This window comes from Engystomops pustulosus, chromosome 6 (assembly GCF_040894005.1).
Source record: "Engystomops pustulosus chromosome 6, aEngPut4.maternal, whole genome shotgun sequence".
Lineage (NCBI taxonomy): Eukaryota > Metazoa > Chordata > Amphibia > Anura > Leptodactylidae > Engystomops > Engystomops pustulosus.
Genome location: NC_092416.1, coordinates 4,437,121 through 4,462,035, shown reverse-complemented (window position 1 = coordinate 4,462,035; position 24,915 = coordinate 4,437,121). Strand labels below are relative to the sequence as shown.

Here is a 24,915-nt window from a genome sequence, read left to right as displayed (position 1 = left end):
AAGGGACTGGAGAGGACCCTGACGAGAGCGAAGGGACTGGAGAGGACCCTGACGAGAGCGAAGGGACTGGAGAGGACCCTGACGAGAGCGAAGGGACTGGAGAGGACCCTGACGAGAGCGAAGGGACTGGAGAGGACCCTGACGAGAGCGAAGGGACTGGAGAGGACCCTGACGAGAGCGAAGGGACTGGAGAGGACCCTGACGAGAGCGAAGGGACTGGAGAGGACCCTGACGAGAGCGAAGGGACTGGAGAGGACCCTGACGAGAGCGAAGGGACTGGAGAGGACCCTGACGAGAGCGAAGGGACTGGAGAGGACCCTGACGAGAGCGAAGGGACTGGAGAGGACCCTGACGAGAGCGAAGGGACTGGAGAGGACCCTGACGAGAGCGAAGGGACTGGAGAGGACCCTGACGAGAGCGAAGGGACTGGAGAGGACCCTGACGAGAGCGAAGGGACTGGAGAGGACCCTGACGAGAGCGAAGGGACTGGAGAGGACCCTGACGAGAGCGAAGGGACTGGAGAGGACCCTGACGAGAGCGAAGGGACTGGAGAGGACCCTGACGAGAGCGAAGGGACTGGAGAGGACCCTGAGGTTGTCCTTAAAGAGCACCATGAAAAAAAAAAAAGTTCCAAAAATGTCCAGAACTCGCTCGGTTTTGTTTTGAAAAAAAAAAAGTTCTAAAACTTGTATATAAACAAAACCCCAAAAAACAGCAACAACGGAAAAGTAATAAAAAGTTACAGCTGCCCCACTACAGAAACCCAACAGAACCGCGTGTCAGGCCGGGCTCCCGGGTTATGGCGGCGTTCACACCTAGCGGTAACTTACCTCCGCAGCTGAGGAGAGGAGATTTGGCGTTTAGTAAACGCACTTGTTTTCAGAAATCTAATCTGGTGACTCCCTTCCTCCTCACCTTGTGTTTTGCGTTTCAAACCGCAATGTAAACGCCACGTGTGACCGCAAGAAGTTACACAGAACAATCAGATTTTTCTATAAGTAAATTACATAAGTAGCAGTAACTCCGCCATTGTCCCGGGCGTCCGTGTGCGATCGATATCTGCGGTGATTGGGACGATTTGTCCCCCATCGATCTCCCTCACAGCCCAGTCACGTGGCCTTCCCTGAGCGGGACGGATCTGCCCGGCTACTGATGACGCGCGCCTCAGCGCGCTCTCCTATTGGCCGGGAAAAGTTGGTACCTGAGGGAGTGTCCAGCGCTGCGGTTTCGTGTCTATGTGTTCCGGGAAGTCTCCAGATATCGCACCGAGCAAAACAAAGCAGCAGCGAGCATGAAAGCCGCGGTGTGTGTCCTGGGCCTGGCCCTGCTCTGCTCCTCCGCCAGTCCTGGAGGTGAGGAATTCTCATATAAAGTCTGTGTGTGCAGGTTATGACGTCGTGTGTGTTGTTATGACGTCACGACGGGGGGTAATTTCTGTTTTGAGACACTTTTTGGTAGTTTTTGGAGACTTCCTCTCTTGTAGCTTCATAATATGTGGATTTTACGTTGAAAATTGGCTACAAACGCACATTGCGTTAATAAAGGGTTAATCCCGCTTTGTTATGTGTGGCCCCTTTACTGGAGCCCCCGGCATACATGGGGCCCCTCCTGTAGCCACGACGCCCGCGTTTTACCCTTTTATATTGCACAAGTCCAAATTACACGGCGAAAATGTGAATTTTTAAGAAAAATCAATAGAATTTAACCCATAAACTGCCCCCAAAAACGGGGTAAGAATTCAAGGGTTAAAGGGGGTCTCTAATGAGGCGTAACACAGGAGCGTCTCCGCAGATTCAGCTTATAAGGAGGAGAGGACAGAAAAGCTGGGTGACGGGATTCCCAGGGCTGCAGGGGTTAAATAGGGGCTCCAAGCATCAGAGGTGCGACTCCACTTATGTCCCTCTCCAGATTCCGGATATATCGGAGGAGGGGGAGATGTGTAGCTCACGGCTTTGCCTTTCAGAAAATCAGAAAAGCTGGGTGATAATTTGTGCAAATTAAAGGGCGACTCCACAGACGTCTTTCAGGGGTCTGGAAAAGCTGGGTAACTGTAGGAGATAAACAGGGGCCTCCGATAATCCAGAGGAGCGACTACTCTGATGTCCTGATAGAGGAGGAGTCTCATCACTACCGTATCTGCCTTTCAGGAGTTGGGAAAGCTGGGTGTTAAATCTAAGGGGTTAAAGAGGAACTTCCAACCTGGACTGTATAGGAGGAGAGGAGAAAGCTGGGTGACTTGGGGGGTCCTATAATTGGACGTCTTCCAGGATATCGGAGACCCCCAGTTCTCCGCACTGTGGGCGTCTTCACTAGTGACAGGGCTACAACTCCAATCCTGCCTGAACATGATGCATCCATGAATCTGCCTGAGCTCGGAGAAACCGGAGACGTGTCCTGGAGGGATCAGATTTATGTAACTTCTCTTAAAGGGGCGTTCTGCCTCCTGCTCCTCCCGGTGTATAAAGTCGCCCTGGGGAGGGGGGGATACGGCTGAGGCGCCCCCCATGGTGTAGGAGACGCTGCGCTGCCATCTCATTGGATGCTCAGTGGCGCCCTCCACCTGGGGTATCAATGTGTCGGGGTGTGTCCCTGCGTGTCCTGTCTGGGGTATTTAGGGCACGGGTCGGGCGTGGCGCGTTCTTCCTGTTTACCCTCCGGCCGCTCTCGTCATGGGACGCGCTTCCTCTTATAACAATGGCTCATCCTGGTGCAATTGTAACAGATCCTCAGTTACCAGAAATCTAAAAGCTTCCACTCACTGACAGCAAGCAGGACAATGCTGATCCGTCTGTGTCCCAGACCTAGACCCCAGGCACGGTCATTAGTTACTGCGGTGCCCAGAGGAGGGAGGGGATGGGGCAGCAGAATTTGTGGGTGAGGGGGGGGGGGGGCTGCTGTCCTCCCGATGCCCGGGGTCTCTTATGTTCTGGCGGCAGGTGCAGGGATGTGACGTAAGACGTGGACGTTTAGGAGACATTCGTGTGTGGCTCCTTCCCGCTGTACATTCCCTTTAAGGCTGCGGGTTCTTCCTTCTCCTACTAAGAGCCTTGTTTGTTCTGTTTGGTTTAATTCCGGCTCTGAAGCCGCTTCATCTACAAAAGAGCCGGTGATCCTGCGGGAAGCGGTGGCCTCTGGGTGAGGACATCAGCAGCCGCACAAGTCACCGCCGACAGGAGAAGATCAAACTACGACTGATGCGGGGCAGGAGAGGGCCAAAGGGGGCGCGGGGCAGGAGAGGGCCAAAGGGGGCGCGGGGCAGGAGAGGGCCAAAGGGGGCGCGGGGCAGGAGAGGGCCAAAGGGGGCGCGGGGCAGGAGAGGGCCAAAGGGGGCGCGGGGCAGGAGAGGGCCAAAGGGGGCGCGGGGCAGGAGAGGGCCAAAGGGGGCGCGGGGCAGGAGAAGGCCAAAGGGGGCGGCACGGGGCAGGAGAAAGGGGCGGCACAAGGGGGCGCGGGGCAGGAGAAAGGGGCGGCACAAGGGGGCGCGGGGCAGGAAAAAAGGGAGAGGTTGAAGGCGGCACAAGGGGCCCGTAGCAGGTGAGGGATGCACAAGGGGCCGGGGAATAAATCTACTGTATATTAAGGCTCAGCCCGGACAGTGCAGCTCACTGGGGCCTCTGCTCCCCCAGGAGACCTTCCCCGTACTCTTCCCTAATCACACAGACGGAGCAGAGTCCAGTTTATAGCTTAAAGGGGTTTTCCCACGAAGGAAAGTTATGCCCTATCCACGGAAGAGGGCCTAACTTACTGATCAGTGGGGGTCTCAGAGACCCCCACAGATGGCGAAAATGAGGGGTCCTACCGATCCCTGGCCAATCCATCAGACTAACGGTCGCGCATAATCTCTATGGAGTTGATGGAGATTGGACCTAAGTTTCCTTTGTGTGATAACAACATTAATAGAAACATTGTTACAAGTTTGGATGAGGCTTGTTACACACTGAGGTCTCTATCTGTACTAGACTCCCACCCTCTGGGGGTAAAAATATGTCACCATTCACTGACAGCCAGCTGTATGGTGCCGTAGTGCTGGCTGTATAACCTGTATGTAGTGATCTCCCCCTAGTGGTGGTGTATAATGTGTATGTAGTGATCTCCCCCTAGTGGTGGTGTATAATGTGTATGTAGTGATCTCCTCCTAGTGGTGGTGTATAATGTGTATGTAGTGATCTCCTCCTAGTGGTGGTGTATAATGTGTATGTAGTGATCTCCCCCTAGTGGTGGTGTATAATGTGTATGTAGTGATCTCCCCCTAGTGATGGTGTATAATCTGTATGTAGTGATCTCCTCCTAGTGGTGGTGTATAATCTGTATGTAGTGATCTCCCCCTAGTGGTGGTGTATAATGTGTATGTAGTGATCTCCTCCTAGTGGTGGTGTATAATGTGTATGTAGTGATCTCCTCCTAGTGGTGGTGTATAACCTGTATGTAGTGAGCTCCCCCTAGTGGTGGTGTATAATGTGTATGTAGTGATCTCCCCCTAGTGGTGGTGTATAATCTGTATGTAGTGATCTCCCCCTAGTGGTGGTGTATAATCTGTATGTAGTGATCTCCCCCTAGTGGTGGTGTATAATGTGTATGTAGTGATCTCCTCCTAGTGGTGGTGTATAATGTGTATGTAGTGATCTCCTCCTGGTGGTGGTGTATAATCTGTATGTAGTGATCTCCCCCTAGTGATGGTGTATAATGTGTATGTAGTGATCTCCTCCTAGTGGTGGTGTATAATGTGTATGTAGTGAGCTCCCCCTAGTGGTGGTGTATAATGTGTATGTAGTGATCTCCTCCTAGTGATGGTGTATAATGTGTATGTAGTGATCTCCTCCTAGTGGTGGTGTATAATGTGTATGTAGTGAGCTCCCCCTAGTGGTGGTGTATAATGTGTATGTAGTGAGCTCCCCCTAGTGGTGGTGTATAATCTGTATGTAGTGAGCTCCCCCTAGTGGTGGTGTATAATCTGTATGTAGTGATCTCCCCCTAGTGGTGGTGTATAATCTATATGTAGTGATCTCCCCCTAGTGGTGGTGTATAATCTGTACGTAGTGATCTCCCCCTAGTGGTGGTGTATAATCTGTATGTAGTGATCTCCTCCTAGTGGTGGTGTATAATCTGTATGTAGTGATCTCCTTCTAGTGGTGGTGTATAATCTGTATGTAGTGATCTCCCCCTAGTTGTGGTGTATAATCTGTATGTAGTGATCTCCCCCTAGTGGTGGTGTATAATCTGTATGTAGTGATCTCCCCCTAGTGGTGGTGTGTAATCTGTATGTAGTGATCTCCCCCTAGTGGTGGTGTATAATGTGTATGTAGTGATCTCCTCCTAGTGGTGATGTATAATCTGTATGTAGTGATCTCCTCCTAGTGGTGGTGTATAATCTGTATGTAGTGATCTCCTCCTAGTGGTGGTGTATAATCTGTATGTAGTGATCTCCCCCTAGTGGTGGTGTATAATCTGTATGTAGTGATCTCCCCCTAGTGGTGGTGTATAATGTGTATGTAGTGATCTCCCCCTAGTGGTGGTGTATAATCTGTATGTAGTGATCTCCTCCTAGTGGTGGTGTATAATCTGTATGTAGTGATCTCCTCCTAGTGGTGGTGTATAATGTGTATGTAGTGATCTCCCCCTAGTGGTGGTGTATAATGTGTATGTAGTGATCTCCTCCTAGTGGTGGTGTATAATGTGTATGTAGTGATCTCCCCCTAGTGGTGGTGTATAATGTGTATGTAGTGATCTCCTCCTAGTGGTGGTGTATAATGTGTATGCAGTGAGCTCCCCCTAGTGGTGGTGTATAATCTGTATGTAGTGATCTCCTCCTAGTGGTGGTGTATAATGTGTATGTAGTGATCTCCTCCTAGTGGTGGTGTATAATGTGTATGTAGTGATCTCCCTCTAGTGGTGGTGTATAATGTGTATGTAGTGATCTCCCCCTAGTGGTGGTGTATAATCTGTATGTAGTGATCTCCTCCTAGTGGTGGTGTATAATCTGTATGTAGTGATCTCCTCCTAGTGGTGGTGTATAATCTGTATGTAGTGATCTCCTCCTAGTGGTGGTGTATAATCTGTATGTAGTGATCTCCTCCTAGTGGTGGTGTATAATCTGTATGTAGTGATCTCCCCCTAGTGGTGATGTATAATCTGTATGTAGTGATCTCCTCCTAGTGGTGGTGTATAATCTGTATGCAGTGATCTCCCCCTAGTGGTGATGTATAATCTGTATGCAGTGATCTCCCCCTAGTGGTGATGTATAATCTGTATGTAGTGATCTCCTCCTAGTGGTGATGTATAATCTGTATGTAGTGATCTCCTCCTAGTGGTGGTGTATAATCTGTATGTAGTGATCTCCTCCTAGTGGTGGTGTATAATCTGTATGTAGTGATCTCCTCCTACTGGAGGTGTATAATGTGTATGTAGTGAGCTCCTCCTAGTGGTGGTGTATAATCTGTATGTAGTGATCTCCTCCTAGTGGTGGTGTATAATGTGTATGTAGTGATCTCCTAGTGGTGGTGTATAATGTGTATGTAGTGATCTCCTCCTAGTGGTGGTGTATAATCTGTATGTAGTGATCTCCTCCTAGTGGTGGTGTATAATGTGTATGTAGTGATCTCCTACTAGTGGTGGTGTATAATCTGTATGTAGTGATCTCCCCCTAGTGGTGGTGTATAATGTGTATGTAGTGATCTCCTAGTGGTGGTGTATAATGTGTATGTAGTGATCTCCTCCTAGTGGTGGTGTATAATCTGTATGTAGTGATCTCCTCCTAGTGGTGGTGTATAATGTGTATGTAGTGATCTCCTCCTAGTGGTGGTGTATAATCTGTATGTAGTGATCTCCCCCTAGTGGTGGTGTATAATGTGTATGTAGTGATCTCCTAGTGGTGGTGTATAATGTGTATGTAGTGATCTCCTAGTGGTGGTGTATAATCTGTATGTAGTGATCTCCTCCTAGTGGTGGTGTATAATGTGTATGTAGTGATCTCCTCCTAGTGGTGATGTATAATGTGTATGTAGTGAGCTCCCCCTAGTGGTGGTGTATAATGTGTATGTAGTGATCTCCTCCTAGTGGTGGTGTATAAACTGTATGTAGTGATCTCCTCCTAGTGGTGGTGTATAATCTGTATGTAGTGATCTCCTCCTAGTGGTGGTGTATAATCTGTATGTAGTGATCTCCTCCTAGTGGTGGTGTATAATCTGTATGTAGTGATCTCCTCCTAGTGGTGGTGTATAATCTGTATGTAGTGAACTCCCCCTAGTGGTGGTGTATAATGTGTATGTAGTGATCTCCTCCTAGTGGTGATGTATAATGTGTATGTAGTGAGCTCCCCCTAGTGGTGGTGTATAATCTGTATGTAGTGACCTCCTCCTAGTGGTGGTGTATAATGTGCATGTAGTGATCTCCCCCTAGTGGTGGTGTATAATGTGCATGTAGTGATCTCCCCCTAGTGGTGGTGTATAATGTGTATGTAGTGATCTCCTCCTGGTGGTGGTGTATAATATGTATGTAGTGATCTCCCCCTAGTGGTGGTGTATAATATGTATGTAGTGATCTCCTCCTAGTGGTGGTGTATAATCTGTATGTAGTGATCTCCTCCTAGTGGTGGTGTATAATGTGTATGTAGTGATCTCCCTCTAGTGTTGGTCTATAACCTGTATGTAGTGATCTCCTCCTAGTGGTGGTGTATAATGTGTATGTAGTGATCTCCTCCTAGTGGTGGTGTATAATCTGTATGTAGTGATCTCCCCCTAGTGGTGGTGTATAATCTGTATGTAGTGATCTCCCCCTAGTGGTGGTGTATAATGTGTATGTAGTGATCTCCCCCTAGTGGTGGTGTATAATCTGTATGTAGTGATCTCCCCCTAGTGGTGGTGTATAATCTGTATGTAGTGATCTCCTCCTAGTGGTGGTGTATAATCTGTATGTAGTGATCTCCTCCTAGTGGTGGTGTATAATGTGTATGTAGTGATCTCCCCCTAGTGGTGGTGTATAATGTGTATGTAGTGATCTCCCCCTAGTGGTGGTGTATAATCTGTATGTAGTGATCTCCCCCTAGTGGTGGTGTATAATCTGTATGTAGTGATCTCCTCCTAGTGGTGGTGTATAATCTGTATGTAGTGATCTCCCCCTAGTGGTGGTGTATAATGTGTATGTAGTGATCTCCCCCTAGTGGTGGTGTATAATCTGTATGTAGTGATCTCCCCCTAGTGGTGGTGTATAATCTGTATGTAGTGATCTCCTCCTAGTGGTGGTGTATAATCTGTATGTAGTGATCTCCTCCTAGTGGTGGTGTATAATGTGTATGTAGTGATCTCCCCCTAGTGGTGGTGTATAATGTGTATGTAGTGATCTCCCCCTAGTGGTGGTGTATAATCTGTATGTAGTGATCTCCCCCTAGTGGTGGTGTATAATCTGTATGTAGTGATCTCCTCCTAGTGGTGGTGTATAATGTGTATGTAGTGATCTCCCCCTAGTGGTGGTGTATAATCTGTATGTAGTGATCTCCCCCTAGTGGTGGTGTATAATCTGTATGTAGTGATCTCCCCCTAGTGGTGGTGTATAATCTGTATGTAGTGATCTCCTCCTAGTGGTGGTGTATAATCTGTATGTAGTGATCTCCCCCTAGTGGTGGTGTATAATGTGTATGTAGTGATCTCCTCCTAGTGGTGGTGTATAATCTGTATGTAGTGATCTCCTCCTAGTGGTGGTGTATAATCTGTATGTAGTGATCTCCTCCTAGTGGTGGTGTATAATCTGTATGTAGTGATCTCCTCCTAGTGGTGGTGTATAATCTGTATGTAGTGATCTCCCCCTAGTGGTGGTGTATAATGTGTATGTAGTGATCTCCTCCTAGTGGTGGTGTATAATGTGTATGTAGTGATCTCCCCCTAGTGGTGGTGTATAATGTGTATGTAGTGATCTCCTCCTAGTGGTGGTGTATAATGTGTATGTAGTGATCTCCCCCTAGTGGTGGTGTATAATCTGTATGTAGTGATCTCCCCCTAGTGGTGGTGTATAATCTGTATGTAGTGATCTCCACCTAGTGGTGGTGTATAATCTGTATGTAGTGATCTCCCCCTAGTGGTGGTGTATAATCTGTATGTAGTGATCTCCCCCTAGTGGTGGTATATAATGTGTATGTAGTGATCTCCCCCTAGTGGTGGTGTATAATATGTATGTAGTGATCTCCCCCTAGTGGTGGTGTATAATCTGTATGTAGTGATCTCCTCCTAGTGGTGATGTATAATGTGTATGTAGTGATCTCCTCCTAGTGGTGGTGTATAATCTGTATGTAGTGATCTCCCCCTAGTGGTGATGTATAATGTGTATGTAGTGATCTCCCCCTAGTGGTGATGTATAATCTATATGTAGTGATCTCCTCCTAGTGGTGGTGTATAATCTGTATGTAGTGATCTCCCCCTAGTGGTGGTGTATAATGTGTATGTAGTGATCTCCTCCTAGTGGTGGTGTATAATGTGTATGTAGTGATCTCCTCCTAGTGGTGGTGTATAATGTGTATGTAGTGATCTCCTCCTAGTGGTGGTGTATAATGTGTATGTAGTGATCTCCCCCTAGTGGTGGTGTATAATCTGTATGTAGTGATCTTCTCCTAGTGGTGGTGTATAATCTGTATGTAATGATCTCGCACTAGTGGTGGTGTATAATGTGTATGTAGTGATCTCCTCCTAGTGGTGGTGTATAATGTGTATGTAGTGATCTCCCCCTAGTGGTGGTGTATAATCTGTATGTAGTGATCTCCCCCTAGTGGTGGTGTATAATGTGTATGTAGTGATCTCCTCCTAGTGGTGGTGTATAATGTGTATGTAGTGATCTCCCCCTAGTGGTGGTGTACAATGTGTATGTAGTGATCTCCCCCTAGTGGTGGTGTATAATCTGTATGTAGTGATCTCCTCCTAGTGGTGGTGTATAATGTGTATGTAGTGAGCTCCTCCTAGTGGTGGTGTATAATCTGTATGTAGTGATCTCCTCCTAGTGGTGGTGTATAATGTGTATGTAGTGATCTCCTCCTAGTGGTGGTGTATAATCTGTATGTAGTGATCTCCCCCTAGTGGTGGTGTATAATGTGTATGTAGTGATCTCCCCCTAGTGGTGGTGTATAATCTGTATGTAGTGATCTCCCCCTAGTGGTGGTGTATAATCTGTATGTAGTGATCTCCCCCTAGTGGTGGTGTATAATCTGTATGTAGTGATCTACCCCTAGTGGTGGTGTATAATGTGTATGTAGTGATCTCCTCCTAGTGGTGGTGTATAATCTGTATGTAGTGATCTCCCCCTAGTGGTGGTGTATAATGTGTATGTAGTGATCTCCCCCTAGTGGTGGTGTATAATGTGTATGTAGTGATCTCCTCCTAGTGGTGGTGTATAATCTGTATGCAGTGATCTCCTCCTAGTGGTGGTGTATAATCTGTATGTAGTGATCTCCCCCAAGTGGTGGTGTATAATGTGTATGTAGTGATCTCCCCCTAGTGGTGGTGTATAATCTGTATGTAGTGATCTCCCCCTAGTGGTGGTGTATAATGTGTATGTAGTGATCTCCCCCTAGTGGTGGTGTATAATGTGTATGTAGTGATCTCCTCCTAGTGGTGGTGTATAATCTGTATGTAGTGATCTCCTCCTAGTGGTGGTGTATAATGTGTATGTAGTGATCTCCTCCTAGTGGTGGTGTATAATGTGTATGTAGTGATCTCCCCCTAGTGGTGGTGTATAATCTGTATGTAGTGATCTCCTCCTAGTGGTGGTGTATAATGTGTATGTAGTGATCCCCCCCTAGTGGTGGTGTATAATGTGTATGTAGTGATCTCCTCCTAGTGGTGGTGTATAATGTGTATGTAGTGAGCTCCCCCTAGTGGTGATGTATAATGTGTATATATTCATGTGTAATATTAGAATGAAATATAATATATAATATTGCAGTCTCTATTTTTATTCTTTTTTAGCCTCCGCGGGACTGACAATATCTGGACCACAGGCCCCAGTCCTAGAGGGCGACGATGTGACCCTGGAGTGTCTGTCAGACAGTGACTATGACATGACGAATTACACCTTCCAGAAGTACAGCAGGGTAAGTGTCTACATCTGGAGCTGCACTCACTATTCTGCTGCTGGTGCAGTCACTGTGTACATACATGACATTACTTATCCTGTACTGATCCTGAGTTACATCCTGTATTATACGCCAGAGCTGCACTCACTATTCTGCTGCTGGTGCAGTCACTGTGTACATACATGACATTACTTATCCTGTACTGATCCTGAGTTACATCCTGTATTATACGCCAGAGCTGCACTCACTATTCTGCTGCTGGTGCAGTCACTGTGTACATACATGACATTACTTATCCTGTACTGATCCTGAGTTACATCCTGTATTATACCCCAGAGCTGCACTCACTATTCTGCTGCTGGTGCAGTCACTGTGTACATACATGACATTACTTATCCTGTACTGATCCTGAGTTACATCCTGTATTATACCCCAGAGCTGCACTCACTATTCTGCTGCTGGTGCAGTCACTGTGTACATACATGACATTACTTATCCTGTACTGATCCTGAGTTACATCCTGTATTATACCCCAGAGCTGCACTCACTATTCTGCTGCTGGTGCAGTCACTGTGTACATACATGACATTACTTATCCTGTACTGATCCTGAGTTACATCCTGTATTATACCCCAGAGCTGCACTCACTATTCTGCTGCTGGTGCTGTCACTGTGTACATACATGACATTACTTATCCTGTACTGATCCTGAGTTACATCCTGTATTATACCCCAGAGCTGCACTCACTATTCTGCTGCTGGTGCAGTCACTGTGTACATACATGACATTACTTATCCTGTACTGATCCTGAGTTACATCCTGTATTATACCCCAGAGCTGCACTCACTATTCTGCTGCTGGTGCAGTCACTGTGTACATACATGACATTACTTATCCTGTACTGATCCTGAGTTACATCCTGTATTATACCCCAGAGCTGCACTCATTATACTGCTGCTGGTGCAGTCACTGTGTACATACATGACATTACTTATCCTGTACTGATCCTGAGTTACATCCTGTATTATACTCCAGAGCTGCACTCACTATTCTGCTGCTGGTGCAGTCACTGTGTACATACATGACATTACTTATCCTGTACTGATCCTGAGTTACATCCTGTATTATACCCCAGAGCTGCACTCACTATTCTGCTGCTGGTGCAGTCACTGTACATACGGGGGGTGTTGGATGTATGATGTAGTGATATGAGCAGCGCAGAGTATTTCAGGAGAGGCTTGCGCTGTCCGTGTTATGTACAGAAGGATATAACTCTCCGGCACTGAGACGTCTTCAGCTCTAATTCTTTATGTATGTGACGAGCATCGCTGTATACTTCCTGTAGGATACACTTGGGGTGATTGTTACATAGCGGACATTATTATGGAATACTCAGATTTTGAGAACATAAAGAATCGGAGCAGAAGACGTCTCGGTGCCGGAGGGATGAATCCGCTGCAGATGTCGGACATGTACAGCACATGTCTGTATACTGCGCGCTGTGTGTGTCGTGTGTGCGGTCTGTGGCGTTACAATGTGTCAGGTTTGCTGTGATGTCGCTGTGTGTTTGTAGAGGATCACATGGTGCAGCTGTGCATTATAGCAGTATAATATCCGGGAGGGGGAGGGTGTTATCACCCTGCAGCTGTCACCCTCTCTCCCTGATGTGACTGTACATTATCATTTTCACTGCCCTAATCTGCCCAAACACATTGCAACAGAGGCAGCCGCCTGTGCCCGGCTCTCCCTGCCCGCCCTGTGCCCGGCTCTCCGTGCCCGCCCTGTGCCCGGCTCTCCCTGCCCGCCCTGTGCCCGGCTCTCCCTGCCCGCCCTGTGCCCGGCTCTCCCTGCCCGCCCTGTGCCCGGCTCTCCCTGCCCGCCCTGTGCCCGGCTCTCCCTGCCCGCCCTGTGCCCGGCTCTCCCTGCCCGCCCTGTGCCCGGCTCTCCCTGCCCGCCCTGTGCCCGGCTCTCCCTGCCCGCCCTGTGCCCGGCTCTCCCTGCCCGCCCTGTGCCCGGCTCTCCCTGCCCGCCCTGTGCCCGGCTCTCCCTGCCCGCCCTGTGCCCGGCTCTCCCTGCGACCTCCCTGTGCCCGGCTCTCCCTGCGACCTCCCTGTGCCCGGCTCTCCCTGTGACCTCCCTGTGCCCGGCTCTCCCTGTGACCTCCCTGTGCCCGGCTCTCCCTGCCACCTCCCTGTGCCCGGCTCTCCCTGCCACCTCCCTGTGCCCGGCTCTCCCTGCCACCTCCCTGTGCCCGGCTCTCCCTGCCACCTCCCTGTGCCCGGCTCTCCCTGCCACCTCCCTGTGCCCGGCTCTCCCTGCCACCTCCCCTGCCCTCGTGCCCGGCTCTCCCTGCCACCTCCCCTGCCCTCGTGCCCGGCTCTCCCTGCCACCTCCCCTGCCCTCGTGCCCGGCTCTCCCTGCCACCTCCCCTGCCCTCGTGCCCGGCTCTCCCTGCCACCTCCCCTGCCCTCGTGCCCGGCTCTCCCTGCCACCTCCCCTGCCCTCGTGCCCGGCTCTCCCTGCCACCTCCCCTGCCCTCGTGCCCGGCTCTCCCTGCCACCTCCCCTGCCCTCGTGCCCGGCTCTCCCTGCCACCTCCCCTGCCCTCGTGCCCGGCTCTCCCTGCCACCTCCCCTCCCCTCGTGCCCGGCTCTCCCTGCCACCTCCCCTCCCCTCGTGCCCGGCTCTCCCTGCCACCTCCCCTCCCCTCGTGCCCGGCTCTCCCTGCCACCTCCCCTCCCCTCGTGCCCGGCTCTCCCTGCCACCTCCCCTCCCCTCGTGCCCGGCTCTCCCTGCGACCTCCCCTCCCCTCGTGCCCGGCTCTCCCTGCGACCTCCCCTCCCCTCGTGCCCGGCTCTCCCTGCGACCTCCCCTCCCCTCGTGCCCGGCTCTCCCTGCGACCTCCCCTCCCCTCGTGCCCGGCTCTCCCTGCGACCTCCCCTCCCCTCGTGCCCGGCTCTCCCTGCGACCTCCCCTCCCCTCGTGCCCGGCTCTCCCTGCGACCTCCCCTCCCCTCGTGCCCGGCTCTCCCTGCGACCTCCCCTCCCCTCGTGCCCGGCTCTCCCTGCGACCTCCCCTCCCCTCGTGCCCGGCTCTCCCTGCGACCTCCCCTCCCCTCGTGCCCGGCTCTCCCTGCGACCTCCCCTCCCCTCGTGCCCGGCTCTCCCTGCGACCTCCCCTCCCCTCGTGCCCGGCTCTCCCTGCGACCTCCCCTCCCCTCGTGCCCGGCTCTCCCTGCGACCTCCCCTCCCCTCGTGCCGGGCTCTCCCTGCGACCTCCCCTCCCCTCGTGCCGGGCTCTCCCTGCGACCTCCCCTCCCCTCGTGCCGGGCTCTCCCTGCGACCTCCCCTCCCCTCGTGCCGGGCTCTCCCTGCGACCTCCCCTCCCCTCGTGCCGGGCTCTCCCTGCGACCTCCCCTCCCCTCGTGCCGGGCTCTCCCTGCGACCTCCCCTCCCCTCGTGCCGGGCTCTCCCTGCGACCTCCCCTCCCCTCGTGCCGGGCTCTCCCTGCGACCTCCCCTCCCCTCGTGCCCGGCTCTCCCTGCGACCTCCCCTCCCCTCGTGCCCGGCTCTCCCTGCGACCTCCCCTCCCCTCGTGCCCGGCTCTCCCTGCGACCTCCCCTCCCCTCGTGCCCGGCTCTCCCTGCGACCTCCCCTCCCCTCGTGCCCGGCTCTCCCTGCGACCTCCCCTCCCCTCGTGCCCGGCTCTCCCTGCGACCTCCCCTCCCCTCGTGCCCGGCTCTCCCTGCGACCTCCCCTCCCCTCGTGCCCGGCTCTCCCTGCGACCTCCCCTCCCCTCGTGCCCGGCTCTCCCTGCGACCTCCCCTCCCCTCGTGCCCGGCTCTCCCTGCGACCTCCCCTCCCCTCGTGCCCGGCTCTCCCTGCGACCTCCCCTCCCCTCGTGCCCGGCTCTCCCTGCGACCTCCCCTCCCCTCGTGCCCGGCTCTCCCTGCGACCTCCCCTCCCCTCGTGCCCGGCTCTCCCTGCGACCTCCCCTCCCCTCGTGCCCGGCTCTCCCTGCGACCTCCCCTCCCCTCGTGCCCGGCTCTCCCTGCGACCTCCCCTCCCCTCGTGCCCGGCTCTCCCTGCGACCTCCCCTCCCCTCGTGCCCGGCTCTCCCTGCGACCTCCCCTCCCCTCGTGCCCGGCTCTCCCTGCGACCTCCCCTCCCCTCGTGCCCGGCTCTCCCTGCGACCTCCCCTCCCCTCGTGCCCGGCTCTCCCTGCGACCTCCCCTCCCCTCGTGCCCGGCTCTCCCTGCGACCTCCCCTCCCCTCGTGCCCGGCTCTCCCTGCGACCTCCCCTCCCCTCGTGCCCGGCTCTCCCTGCGACCTCCCCTCCCCTCGTGCCCGGCTCTCCCTGCGACCTCCCCTCCCCTCGTGCCCGGCTCTCCCTGCGACCTCCCCTCCCCTCGTGCCCGGCTCTCCCTGCGACCTCCCCTCCCCTCGTGCCCGGCTCTCCCTGCGACCTCCCCTCCCCTCGTGCCCGGCTCTCCCTGCGACCTCCCCTCCCCTCGTGCCCGGCTCTCCCTGCGACCTCCCCTCCCCTCGTGCCCGGCTCTCCCTGCTCGGGGCCCGGCTCTTTTGCCCTTCTCTCTTCCTGGGAATAATCTCTGATTTTTATTAGAAAATGTTTATTTTCAACTAAACAAAGAAAGAACAGAAAGTTTCACTTGTAAAATGAAAAGCAAATACAATTACACGCGGTCTCGCTCCGCAGCGCCGTCTCTTCCCTTCTGATGCAGCTCCAAAACCAAGCTCTAAAGAGACGGGCTGGAGGGATTAGAGCGCACGCTGCTGACAGGAGGAGGAGGGATTAGAGCGCACGCTGCTGACAGGAGGAGGAGGGATTAGAGCGCACGCTGCTGACAGGAGGAGGAGGGATTAGAGCGCACGCTGCTGACAGGAGGAGGAGGGATTAGAGCGCACGCTGCTGACAGGGGGAGGAGGGATTAGAGCGCACGCTGCTGACAGGAGGAGGAGGGATTAGAGCGCACGCTGCTGACGGGGAGGAGGGATTAGAGCGCACGCTGCTGACAGGAGGAGGAGGGATTAGAGCGCACGCTGCTGACAGGAGGAGGAGGGATTAGAGCGCACGCTGCTGACAGGAGGAGGAGGGATTAGAGCGCACGCTGCTGACAGGGGGAGGAGGGATTAGAGCGCACGCTGCTGACAGGGGGAGGAGGGATTAGAGCGCACGCTGCTGACAGGGGGAGGAGGGATTAGAGCGCACGCTGCTGACAGGGGGAGGAGGGATTAGAGCGCACGCTGCTGACAGGGGGAGGAGGGATTAGAGCGCACGCTGCTGACAGGGGGAGGAGGGATTAGAGCGCACGCTGCTGACAGGGGGAGGAGGGATTAGAGCGCACGCTGCTGACAGGGGGAGGAGGGATTAGAGCGCACGCTGCTGACAGGGGGAGGAGGGATTAGAGCGCACGCTGCTGACAGGGGGAGGAGGGATTAGAGCGCACGCTGCTGACAGGGGGAGGAGGGATTAGAGCGCACGCTGCTGACAGGGGGAGGAGGGATTAGAGCGCACGCTGCTGACAGGGGGAGGAGGGATTAGAGCGCACGCTGCTGACAGGGGGAGGAGGGATTAGAGCGCACGCTGCTGACAGGGGGAGGAGGGATTAGAGCGCACGCTGCTGACAGGGGGAGGAGGGATTAGAGCGCACAGCTCTATTGTTGGGCACCGGCCTGGTATTGTTTGGTGTTGCCTCAGAGCAGAACTCTTAATTCTGCCTCCTTATTGTGAAAGCTGAGTAACCATTGCCTCTGCTGCTATATGTGAGTGCCATAGAGCGCTATTCGGATCAGAACCAGCATCCAGGGTCCTAATAGCAGCCATATTGGTGGTCACTCAGCTTTCCACAGAACAAAGAGCAGAAATGTTGTTCTTCCTGATGTTCAGCCCAAGACGTCGTAACCTCATGAAACCGACCACAGCAGAAACCATAATGTCCTGAGAAACCGGTCCAGCCGCATTACTGGATCCACCTGACTGATTATTCCATTACATCAACTAGTTTAAGTTAACCCTTTCCATGCCTCAAGTAAATTGCTAAGTGTATGACTCCTTCAGCAGAATAGTGAGCGCAGCTCTGGGGAATAATACAGGATGTAACTCAGGATCAGTACAGGATAAGTAATGTCATGTATGTACACAGTGACTGCACCAGCAGCAGAATAGTGAGTGCAGCTCTGGGGTATAATACAGGATGTAACTCAGGATCAGTACAGGATAAGTAATGTCATGTATGTACACAGTGACTGCACCAGCAGCAGAATAGTGAGTGCAGCTCTGGGGTATAATACAGGATGTAACTCAGGATCAGTACAGGATAAGTAATGTCATGTATGTACACAGTGACTGCACCAGCAGCAGAATAGTGAGTGCAGCTCTGGAGTATAATACAGGATGTAACTCAGGATCAGTACAGGATAAGTAATGTCATGTATGTACACAGTGACTGCACCAGCAGCAGAATAGTGAGTGCAGCTCTGGAGTATAATACAGGATGTAACTCAGGATCAGTACAGTATAAGTAATGTCATGTATGTACACAGTGACTGCACCAGCAGCAGAATAGTGAGTGCAGCTCTGGGGTATAATACAGGATGTAACTCAGTATCAGTACAGGATAAGTAATGTCATGTATGTACACAGTGACTGCACCAGCAGCAGAATAGTGAGTGCAGCTCTGGGGTATAATACAGGATGTAACTCAGGATCAGTACAGGATAAGTAATGTCATGTATGTACACAGTGACTGCACCAGCAGCAGAATACTGAGTGTGACTGTCCATGTCTGATGTTTTGTTGCAGTGGATGAGGTCCTGGGTGTCGCTGGACTCCTCGCAGTACCTCAGATGTTGGTATTTCAGCGTGAATATCACTCGCAGCGATGAGCGGCTCCTCATGCACCTGAAGGACATCTCGGAGTGGCGGAACGGACCGTACCGCTGCGTGAGAACCGACAACCGGACCGGGGAGGTGGAGGCGTCGGAGCCCATCAATATCAGCGTCATCTGTGAGTAAGAGGCGCATGCACACGGGGGGGCAGAGCAGCGGAGGGGCAGGGGACGCGCCCGGGGGGGAGTAGTGGTGGGGCAGGGGACGCACCTGGGGTGAGCAGTAGAGGGGCAGTGGTCATGCCCCGGGGGAGAGTAGTGGTGGGGCAGGGGACGCACCTGGGGTGAGCAGTAGAGGGGCAGTGGTCATGCCCCGGGGGAGAGTAGTGGTGGGGCAGCGTTGAGTGAATGGGAACTGTATCTGTTACTTTTTGATGCAAAGTGTCTGGACTGTTCTCTGGCTGATACATTGTAACGGATGGGGCCGGGGATTCCGCCTGTTCTCTTATTGTGAATGTCTCGGCCCCTCCCCCTGCCCAGGTCATGTGACATGTGATTTGGATAAAATAGTCAGATTTTGGTAGATTTCCTCCATCCTGGGTCTTGTCAGGGGCAGTGACCGCGCAGATCAGCTCCAGGCGGAGGCGCCGGGGGCATCACAGACGTCTCTTATCTAAAGGGCAAAGGAAGCACAAGATTATTAGTGTTACATGTCACTAGAGCCCATTGGGATCCATAGAAGGAAGGAGGAGCCTGAGAAGATCAGATTATCTATAACTAGTGGTGTATAATGTGTATGTAGTGATCTCCCCCTAGTGGTGGTGTATAATCTGTATGTAGTGAGCTCCTCCTAGTGGTGGTGTATAATGTGTATGTAGTGATCTCCCCCTAGTGGTGGTGTATAATGTGTATGTAGTGATCTCCCCCTAGTGGTGGTGTATAATGTGTATGTAGTGATCTCCTCCTAGTGGTGGTGTATAATCTGTATGTAGTGAGCTCCCCCTAGTGGTGGTGTATAATGTGTATGTAGTGATCTCCCCCTAGTGGTGGTGTATAATCTGTATGTAGTGATCTCCCCCTAGTGGTGGTGTATAATCTGTATGTAGTGATCCCCTCCTAGTGGTGGTGCATAATCTGTATGTAGTGAGCTCCTCCTAGTGGTGGTGTATAATGTGTATGTAGTGAGCTCCCCCTAGTGGTGGTGTATAATCTGTATGTAGTGATCTCCCCCTAGTGGTGATGTATAATCTGTATGTAGTGATCTCCCCCTAGTGGTGTTGTTTAATCTGTATGTAGTGATCTCCCCCTAGTGGTGGTGTATAATCTGTATGTAGTGATCTCCCCCTAGTGGTGGTGTATAATATGTATGTAGTGAGCTCCCCCTAGTGGTGGTGTATAATCTGTATGTAGTGATCTCCCCCTAGTAGTGGTGTATAATGTGTATGTAGTGATCTCCCCCTAGCGGTGGTGTATAATGTGTATGTAGTGATCTCCTCCTAGTGGTGGTGTATAATCTGTATGTAGTGATCTCCCCCTAGTGGTGGTGTATAATGTGTATGTAGTGATCTCCCCCTAGTGGTGGTGTATAATCTGTATGTAGTGATCTCCTCCTAGTGGTGGTGTATAATCTGTATGTAGTGATCTCCTCCTAGTGGTGGTGTATAATGTGTATGTAGTGATCTCCTCCTAGTGGTGGTGTATAATCTGTATGTAGTGATCTCCTCCTAGTGGTGGTGTATAATCTGTATGTAGTGATCTCCTCCTAGTGGTGGTGTATAATCTGTATTTAGTGATCTCCTCCTAGTGGTGGTGTATAATGTGTATGTAGTGATCTCCCCCTAGTGGTGGTGTATAATCTGTATGTAGTGCTCTCCCCCTAATGGTGGTGTATAATCTGTATGTAGTGATCTCCCCCTAGTGGTGGTGTATAATGTGTATGTAGTGATCTCCCCCTAGTGGTGGTGTATAACCTGTATGTAGTGAGCTCCTCCTAGTGGTGGTGTATAATGTGTATGTAGTGAGCTCCTCCTAGTGGTGGTGTATAATGTGTATGTAGTGAGCTCCTCCTAGTGATGGTGTATAATGTGTATGTAGTGATCTCCCCCTAGTGGTGGTGTACAATGTGTATGTAGTGATCTCCCCCTAGTGGTGGTGTATAATGTGTATGTAGTGAGCTCCTCCTAGTGGTGGTGTATAATGTGTATGTAGTGATCTCCTCCTAGTGGTGGTGTATAATGTGTATGTAGTGATCTCCTCCTAGTGGTGGTGTATAATGTGTATGTAGTGATCTCCTCCTAGTGGTGGTGTATAATGTGTATGTAGTGATCTCCTCCTAGTGGTGGTGTATAATCTGTATGTAGTGATCTCCTCCTAGTGGTGATGTATAATCTGTATGTAGTGATCTCCTCTTAGTGGTGATGTATAATCTGTATGTAGTGATCTCCTCCTAGTGGTGGTGTATAATGTGTATGTAGTGATCTCCTCCTAGTGGTGGTGTATAATGTGTATGTAGTGATCTCCCCCTAGTGGTGGTGTATAATCTGTATGTAGTGATCTCCTCCTAGTGGTGATGTATAATGTGTATGTAGTGATCTCCTCCTAGTGGTGGTGTATAATCTGTATGTAGTGATCTCCCCCTAGTGGTGGTGTATAATCTGTATGTAGTGATCTCCCCCTAGTGGTGGTGTATAATCTGTATGTAGTGATCTCCTCCTAGTGGTGGTGTATAATGTGTATGTAGTGATCTCCTCCTAGTGGTGATGTATAATGTGTATGTAGTGATCTCCCCCTAGTGGTGGTGTATAATCTGTATGTAGTGATCTCTCCCTAGTGGTGGTGTATAATATGTATGTAGTGATCTCCCCCTAGTGGTGGTGTATAATGTGTATGTAGTGATCTCCCCCTAGTGGTGGTGTATAATGTGTATGTAGTGATCTCCCCCTAGTGGTGATGTATAATGTGTATGTAGTGATCTCCTCCTAGTGGTGGTGTATAATCTGTATGTAGTGATCTCCCCCTAGTGGTGGTGTATAATGTGTTTGTAGTGAGCTCCTCCTAGTGGTGGTGTATAATGTGTATGTAGTGATCTCCCCCTAGTGGTGGTGTATAATGTGTATGTAGTGATCTCCTCCTAGTGGTGATGTATAATGTGTATGTAGTGATTTCCCCCTAGTGGTGGTGTATAATCTGTATGTAGTGATCTCTCCCTAGTGGTGGTGTATAATGTGTATGTAGTGATCTCCCCCTAGTTGTGGTGTATAATGTGTATGTAGTGATCTCCCCCTAGTGGTGGTGTATAATGTGTATGTAGTGATCTCCCCCTAGTGGTGATGTATAATGTGTATGTAGTGATCTCCTCCTAGTGGTGGTGTATAATCTGTATGTAGTGATCTCCCCCTAGTGGTGGTGTATAATCTGTATGTAGTGATCTCCCCCTAGTGGTGGTGTATAATCTGTATGTAGTGATCTCCTCCTAGTGGTGGTGTATAATGTGTATGTAGTGATCTCCTCTTAGTGGTGGTGTATAATGTGTATGTAGTGATCTCCTCTTAGTGGTGGTGTATAATGTGTATGTAGTGATCTCCTCTTAGTGGTGGTGTATAATGTGTATGTAGTGATCTCCTCCTAGTGGTGGTGTATAATGTGTATGTAGTGATCTCCTCTTAGTGGTGGTGTATAATGTGTATGTAGTGATCTCCTCTTAGTGGTGGTGTATAATGTGTATGTAGTGATCTCCCCCTAGTGGTGGTGTATAATGTGTATGTTGTGATCTCCCCCTAGTGGTGGTGTATAATCTGTATGTAGTGATCTTCTCCTAGTGGTGGTGTATAATGTGTATGTAGTGATCTCCTCCTAGTGGTGGTGTATAATGTGTATGTAGTGATCTCCCCCTAGTGGTGGTGTATAATCTGTATGTAGTGATCTCCTCTTAGTGGTGGTGTATAATCTGTATGTAGTGATCTCCTCTTAGTGGTGGTGTATGTGTATGTAGTGATCTCCCCCTAGTGGTGGTGTATAATCTGTATGTAGTGATCTCCTCCTAGTGGTGGTGTATAATGTGTATGTAGTGATCTACCCCTAGTGGTGGTGTATAATCTGTATGTAGTGATCTCCTCCTAGTGGTGGTGTATAATCTGTATGTAGTGATCTCCCCCTAGTGGTGGTGTATAATATGTATGTAGTGATCTCCCCCTAGTGGTGGTGTATAATCTGTATGTAGTGATCTCCCCCTAGTGGTGGTGTATAATGTGTATGTAGTGATCTCCTCCTAGTGGTGGTGTATAATGTGTATGTAGTGAGCTCCTCCTAGTGGTGGTGTATAATCTGTATGTAGTGATCTCCTCCTAGTGGTGATGTATAATGTGTATGTAGTGATCTCCTCCTAGTGGTGGTGTATAATCTGTATGTAGTGATCTCCCCCTAGTGGTGGTGTATAATCTGTATGTAGTGATCTCCCCCTAGTGGTGGTGTATAATCTGTATGTAGTGATCTCCCCCTAGTGGTGGTGTATAATATGTATGTAGTGATCTCCCCCTAGTGGTGGTGTATAATGTGTATGTAGTGATCTCCCTCTAGTGGTGGTGTATAATGTGTATGTAGTGATCTCCCCCTAGTGGTGATGTATAATGTGTATGTAGTGATCTCCTCCTAGTGGTGGTGTATAATCTGTATGTAGTGATCTCCTCCTAGTGGTGGTGTATAATGTGTATGTAGTGATCTCCTCCTAGTGGTGGTGTATAATCTGTATGTAGTGATCTCCCCCTAGTCGTGTTGTATAATCTGTATGTAGTGATCTCCTCCTAGTGGTGTTGTATAATGTGTATGTAGTGATCTCCTCCTAGTGGTGGTGTATAATCTGTATGTAGTGATGTCCCCCTAGTGGTGGTGTATAATGTGTATGTAGTGATCTCCTCCTAGTGGTGGTGTATAATCTGTATGTAGTGATCTCCTCCTAGTGGTGATGTATAATGTGTATGTAGTGATCTCCTCCTAGTGGTGGTGTATAATCTGTATGTAGTGATCTCCCCCTAGTGGTGGTGTATAATGTGTATGTAGTGATCTCCCCCTAGTGGTGGTGTATAATGTGTATGTAGTGATCTCCTCCTAGTGGTGATGTATAATGTGTATGTAGTGATCTCCTCCTAGTGGTGGTGTATAATCTGTATGTAGTGATCTCCTCCTAGTGGTGGTGTATAATGTGTATGTAGTGATCTCCTCCTAGTGGTGGTGTATAATCTGTATGTAGTGATCTCCCCCTAGTCGTGTTGTATAATCTGTATGTAGTGATCTCCTCCTAGTGGTGTTGTATAATGTGTATGTAGTGATCTCCTCCTAGTGGTGGTGTATAATCTGTATGTAGTGATGTCCCCCTAGTGGTGGTGTATAATGTGTATGTAGTGATCTCCTCCTAGTGGTGGTGTATAATCTGTATGTAGTGATCTCCTCCTAGTGGTGATGTATAATGTGTATGTAGTGATCTCCTCCTAGTGGTGGTGTATAATCTGTATGTAGTGATCTCCCCCTAGTGGTGGTGTATAATGTGTTTGTAGTGAGCTCCTCCTAGTGGTGGTGTATAATGTGTATGTAGTGATCTCCCCCTAGTGGTGGTGTATAATGTGTATGTAGTGATCTCCCCCTAGTGGTGGTGTATAATCTGTATGTAGTGATCTCCTCCTAGTGGTGTATAATCTGTATGTAGTGATCTCCCCCTAGTGGTGGTGTATAATCTGTATGTAGTGAGCTCCCCCTAGTGGTGATGTATAATCTGTATGTAGTGATCTTCCCCTAGTGGTGGTGTATAATGTGTATGTAGTGATCTCCCCCTAGTGGTGTATAATCTGTATGTAGTGATCTCCCCCTAGTGGTGGTGTATAATCTGTATGTAGTGAGCTCCCCCTAGTGGTGGTGTATAATCTGTATGTAGTGATCTCCCCCTAGTGGTGGTGTATAATCTGTATGTAGTGAGCTCCTCCTAGTGGTGGTGTATAATCTGTATGTAGTGATCTCCTCCTAGTGGTGATGTATAATGTGTATGTAGTGATCTCCTCCTAGTGGTGGTGTATAATCTGTATGTAGTGATCTCCCCCTAGTGGTGGTGTATAATGTGTATGTAGTGATCTCCCCCTAGTGGTGGTGTATAATGTGTATGTAGTGATCTCCTCCTAGTGGTGATGTATAATGTGTATGTAGTGATCTCCTCCTAGTGGTGGTGTATAATCTGTATGTAGTGATCTCCCCCTAGTCGTGTTGTATAATCTGTATGTAGTGATCTCCTCCTAGTGGTGTTGTATAATGTGTATGTAGTGATCTCCTCCTAGTGGTGGTGTATAATCTGTATGTAGTGATGTCCCCCTAGTGGTGGTGTATAATGTGTATGTAGTGATCTCCCCCTAGTGGTGGTGTATAATCTGTATGTAGTGATCTCCCCCTAGTGGTGGTGTATAATGTGTATGTAGTGATCTCCACCTAGTGGTGGTGTATAATCTGTATGTAGTGATCTCCTCTTAGTGGTGGTGTATAATGTGTATGTAGTGAGCTCCTCCTAGTGGTGGTGTATAATCTGTATGTAGTGATCTCCTCCTAGTGGTGGTGTATAATCTGTATGTAGTGATCTCCCCCTAGTGGTGGTGTATAATGTGTATGTAGTGATCTCCCCCTAGTGGTGGTGTATAATCTGTATGTAGTGATCTCCTCCTAGTGGTGGTGTATAATCTGTATGTAGTGATCTCCCCCTAGTGGTGGTGTATAATGTGTATGTAGTGATCTCCTCCTAGTGGTGGTGTATAATGTGTATGTAGTGATCTCCCCCTAGTGGTGGTGTATAATCTGTATGTAGTGATCTCCTCCTAGTGGTGGTGTATAATGTGTATGTAGTGATCTCCTCTTAGTGGTGGTGTATAATGTGTATGTAGTGATCTCCTCTTAGTGGTGGTGTATAATCTGTATGTAGTGATCTCCTCCTAGTGGTGGTGTATAATCTGTATGTAGTGATCTCCCCCTAGTGGTGGTGTATAATGT

The 24,915-nt window shown here is 50.3% G+C and overlaps 1 protein-coding gene across 1 annotated transcript in view; it reads left to right on the top strand.

Moving 5' to 3' along the window:
- The first annotated feature begins 1,198 nt into the window (after positions 1-1,198).
- Positions 1,199-24,915, top strand: part of LOC140066235 (tyrosine-protein kinase-like otk) — a 32,763-nt gene continuing 9,046 nt past the window's right edge. Inside the window, exons 1-3 of the mRNA XM_072113790.1 lie at positions 1,199-1,352; positions 10,944-11,068; positions 17,873-18,077. Of these exons, the coding sequence (XP_071969891.1) occupies positions 1,292-1,352; positions 10,944-11,068; positions 17,873-18,077 (391 nt within the window). The 5' untranslated portion in view covers positions 1,199-1,291. The remainder of the gene's footprint in view (positions 1,353-10,943; positions 11,069-17,872; positions 18,078-24,915) is intronic.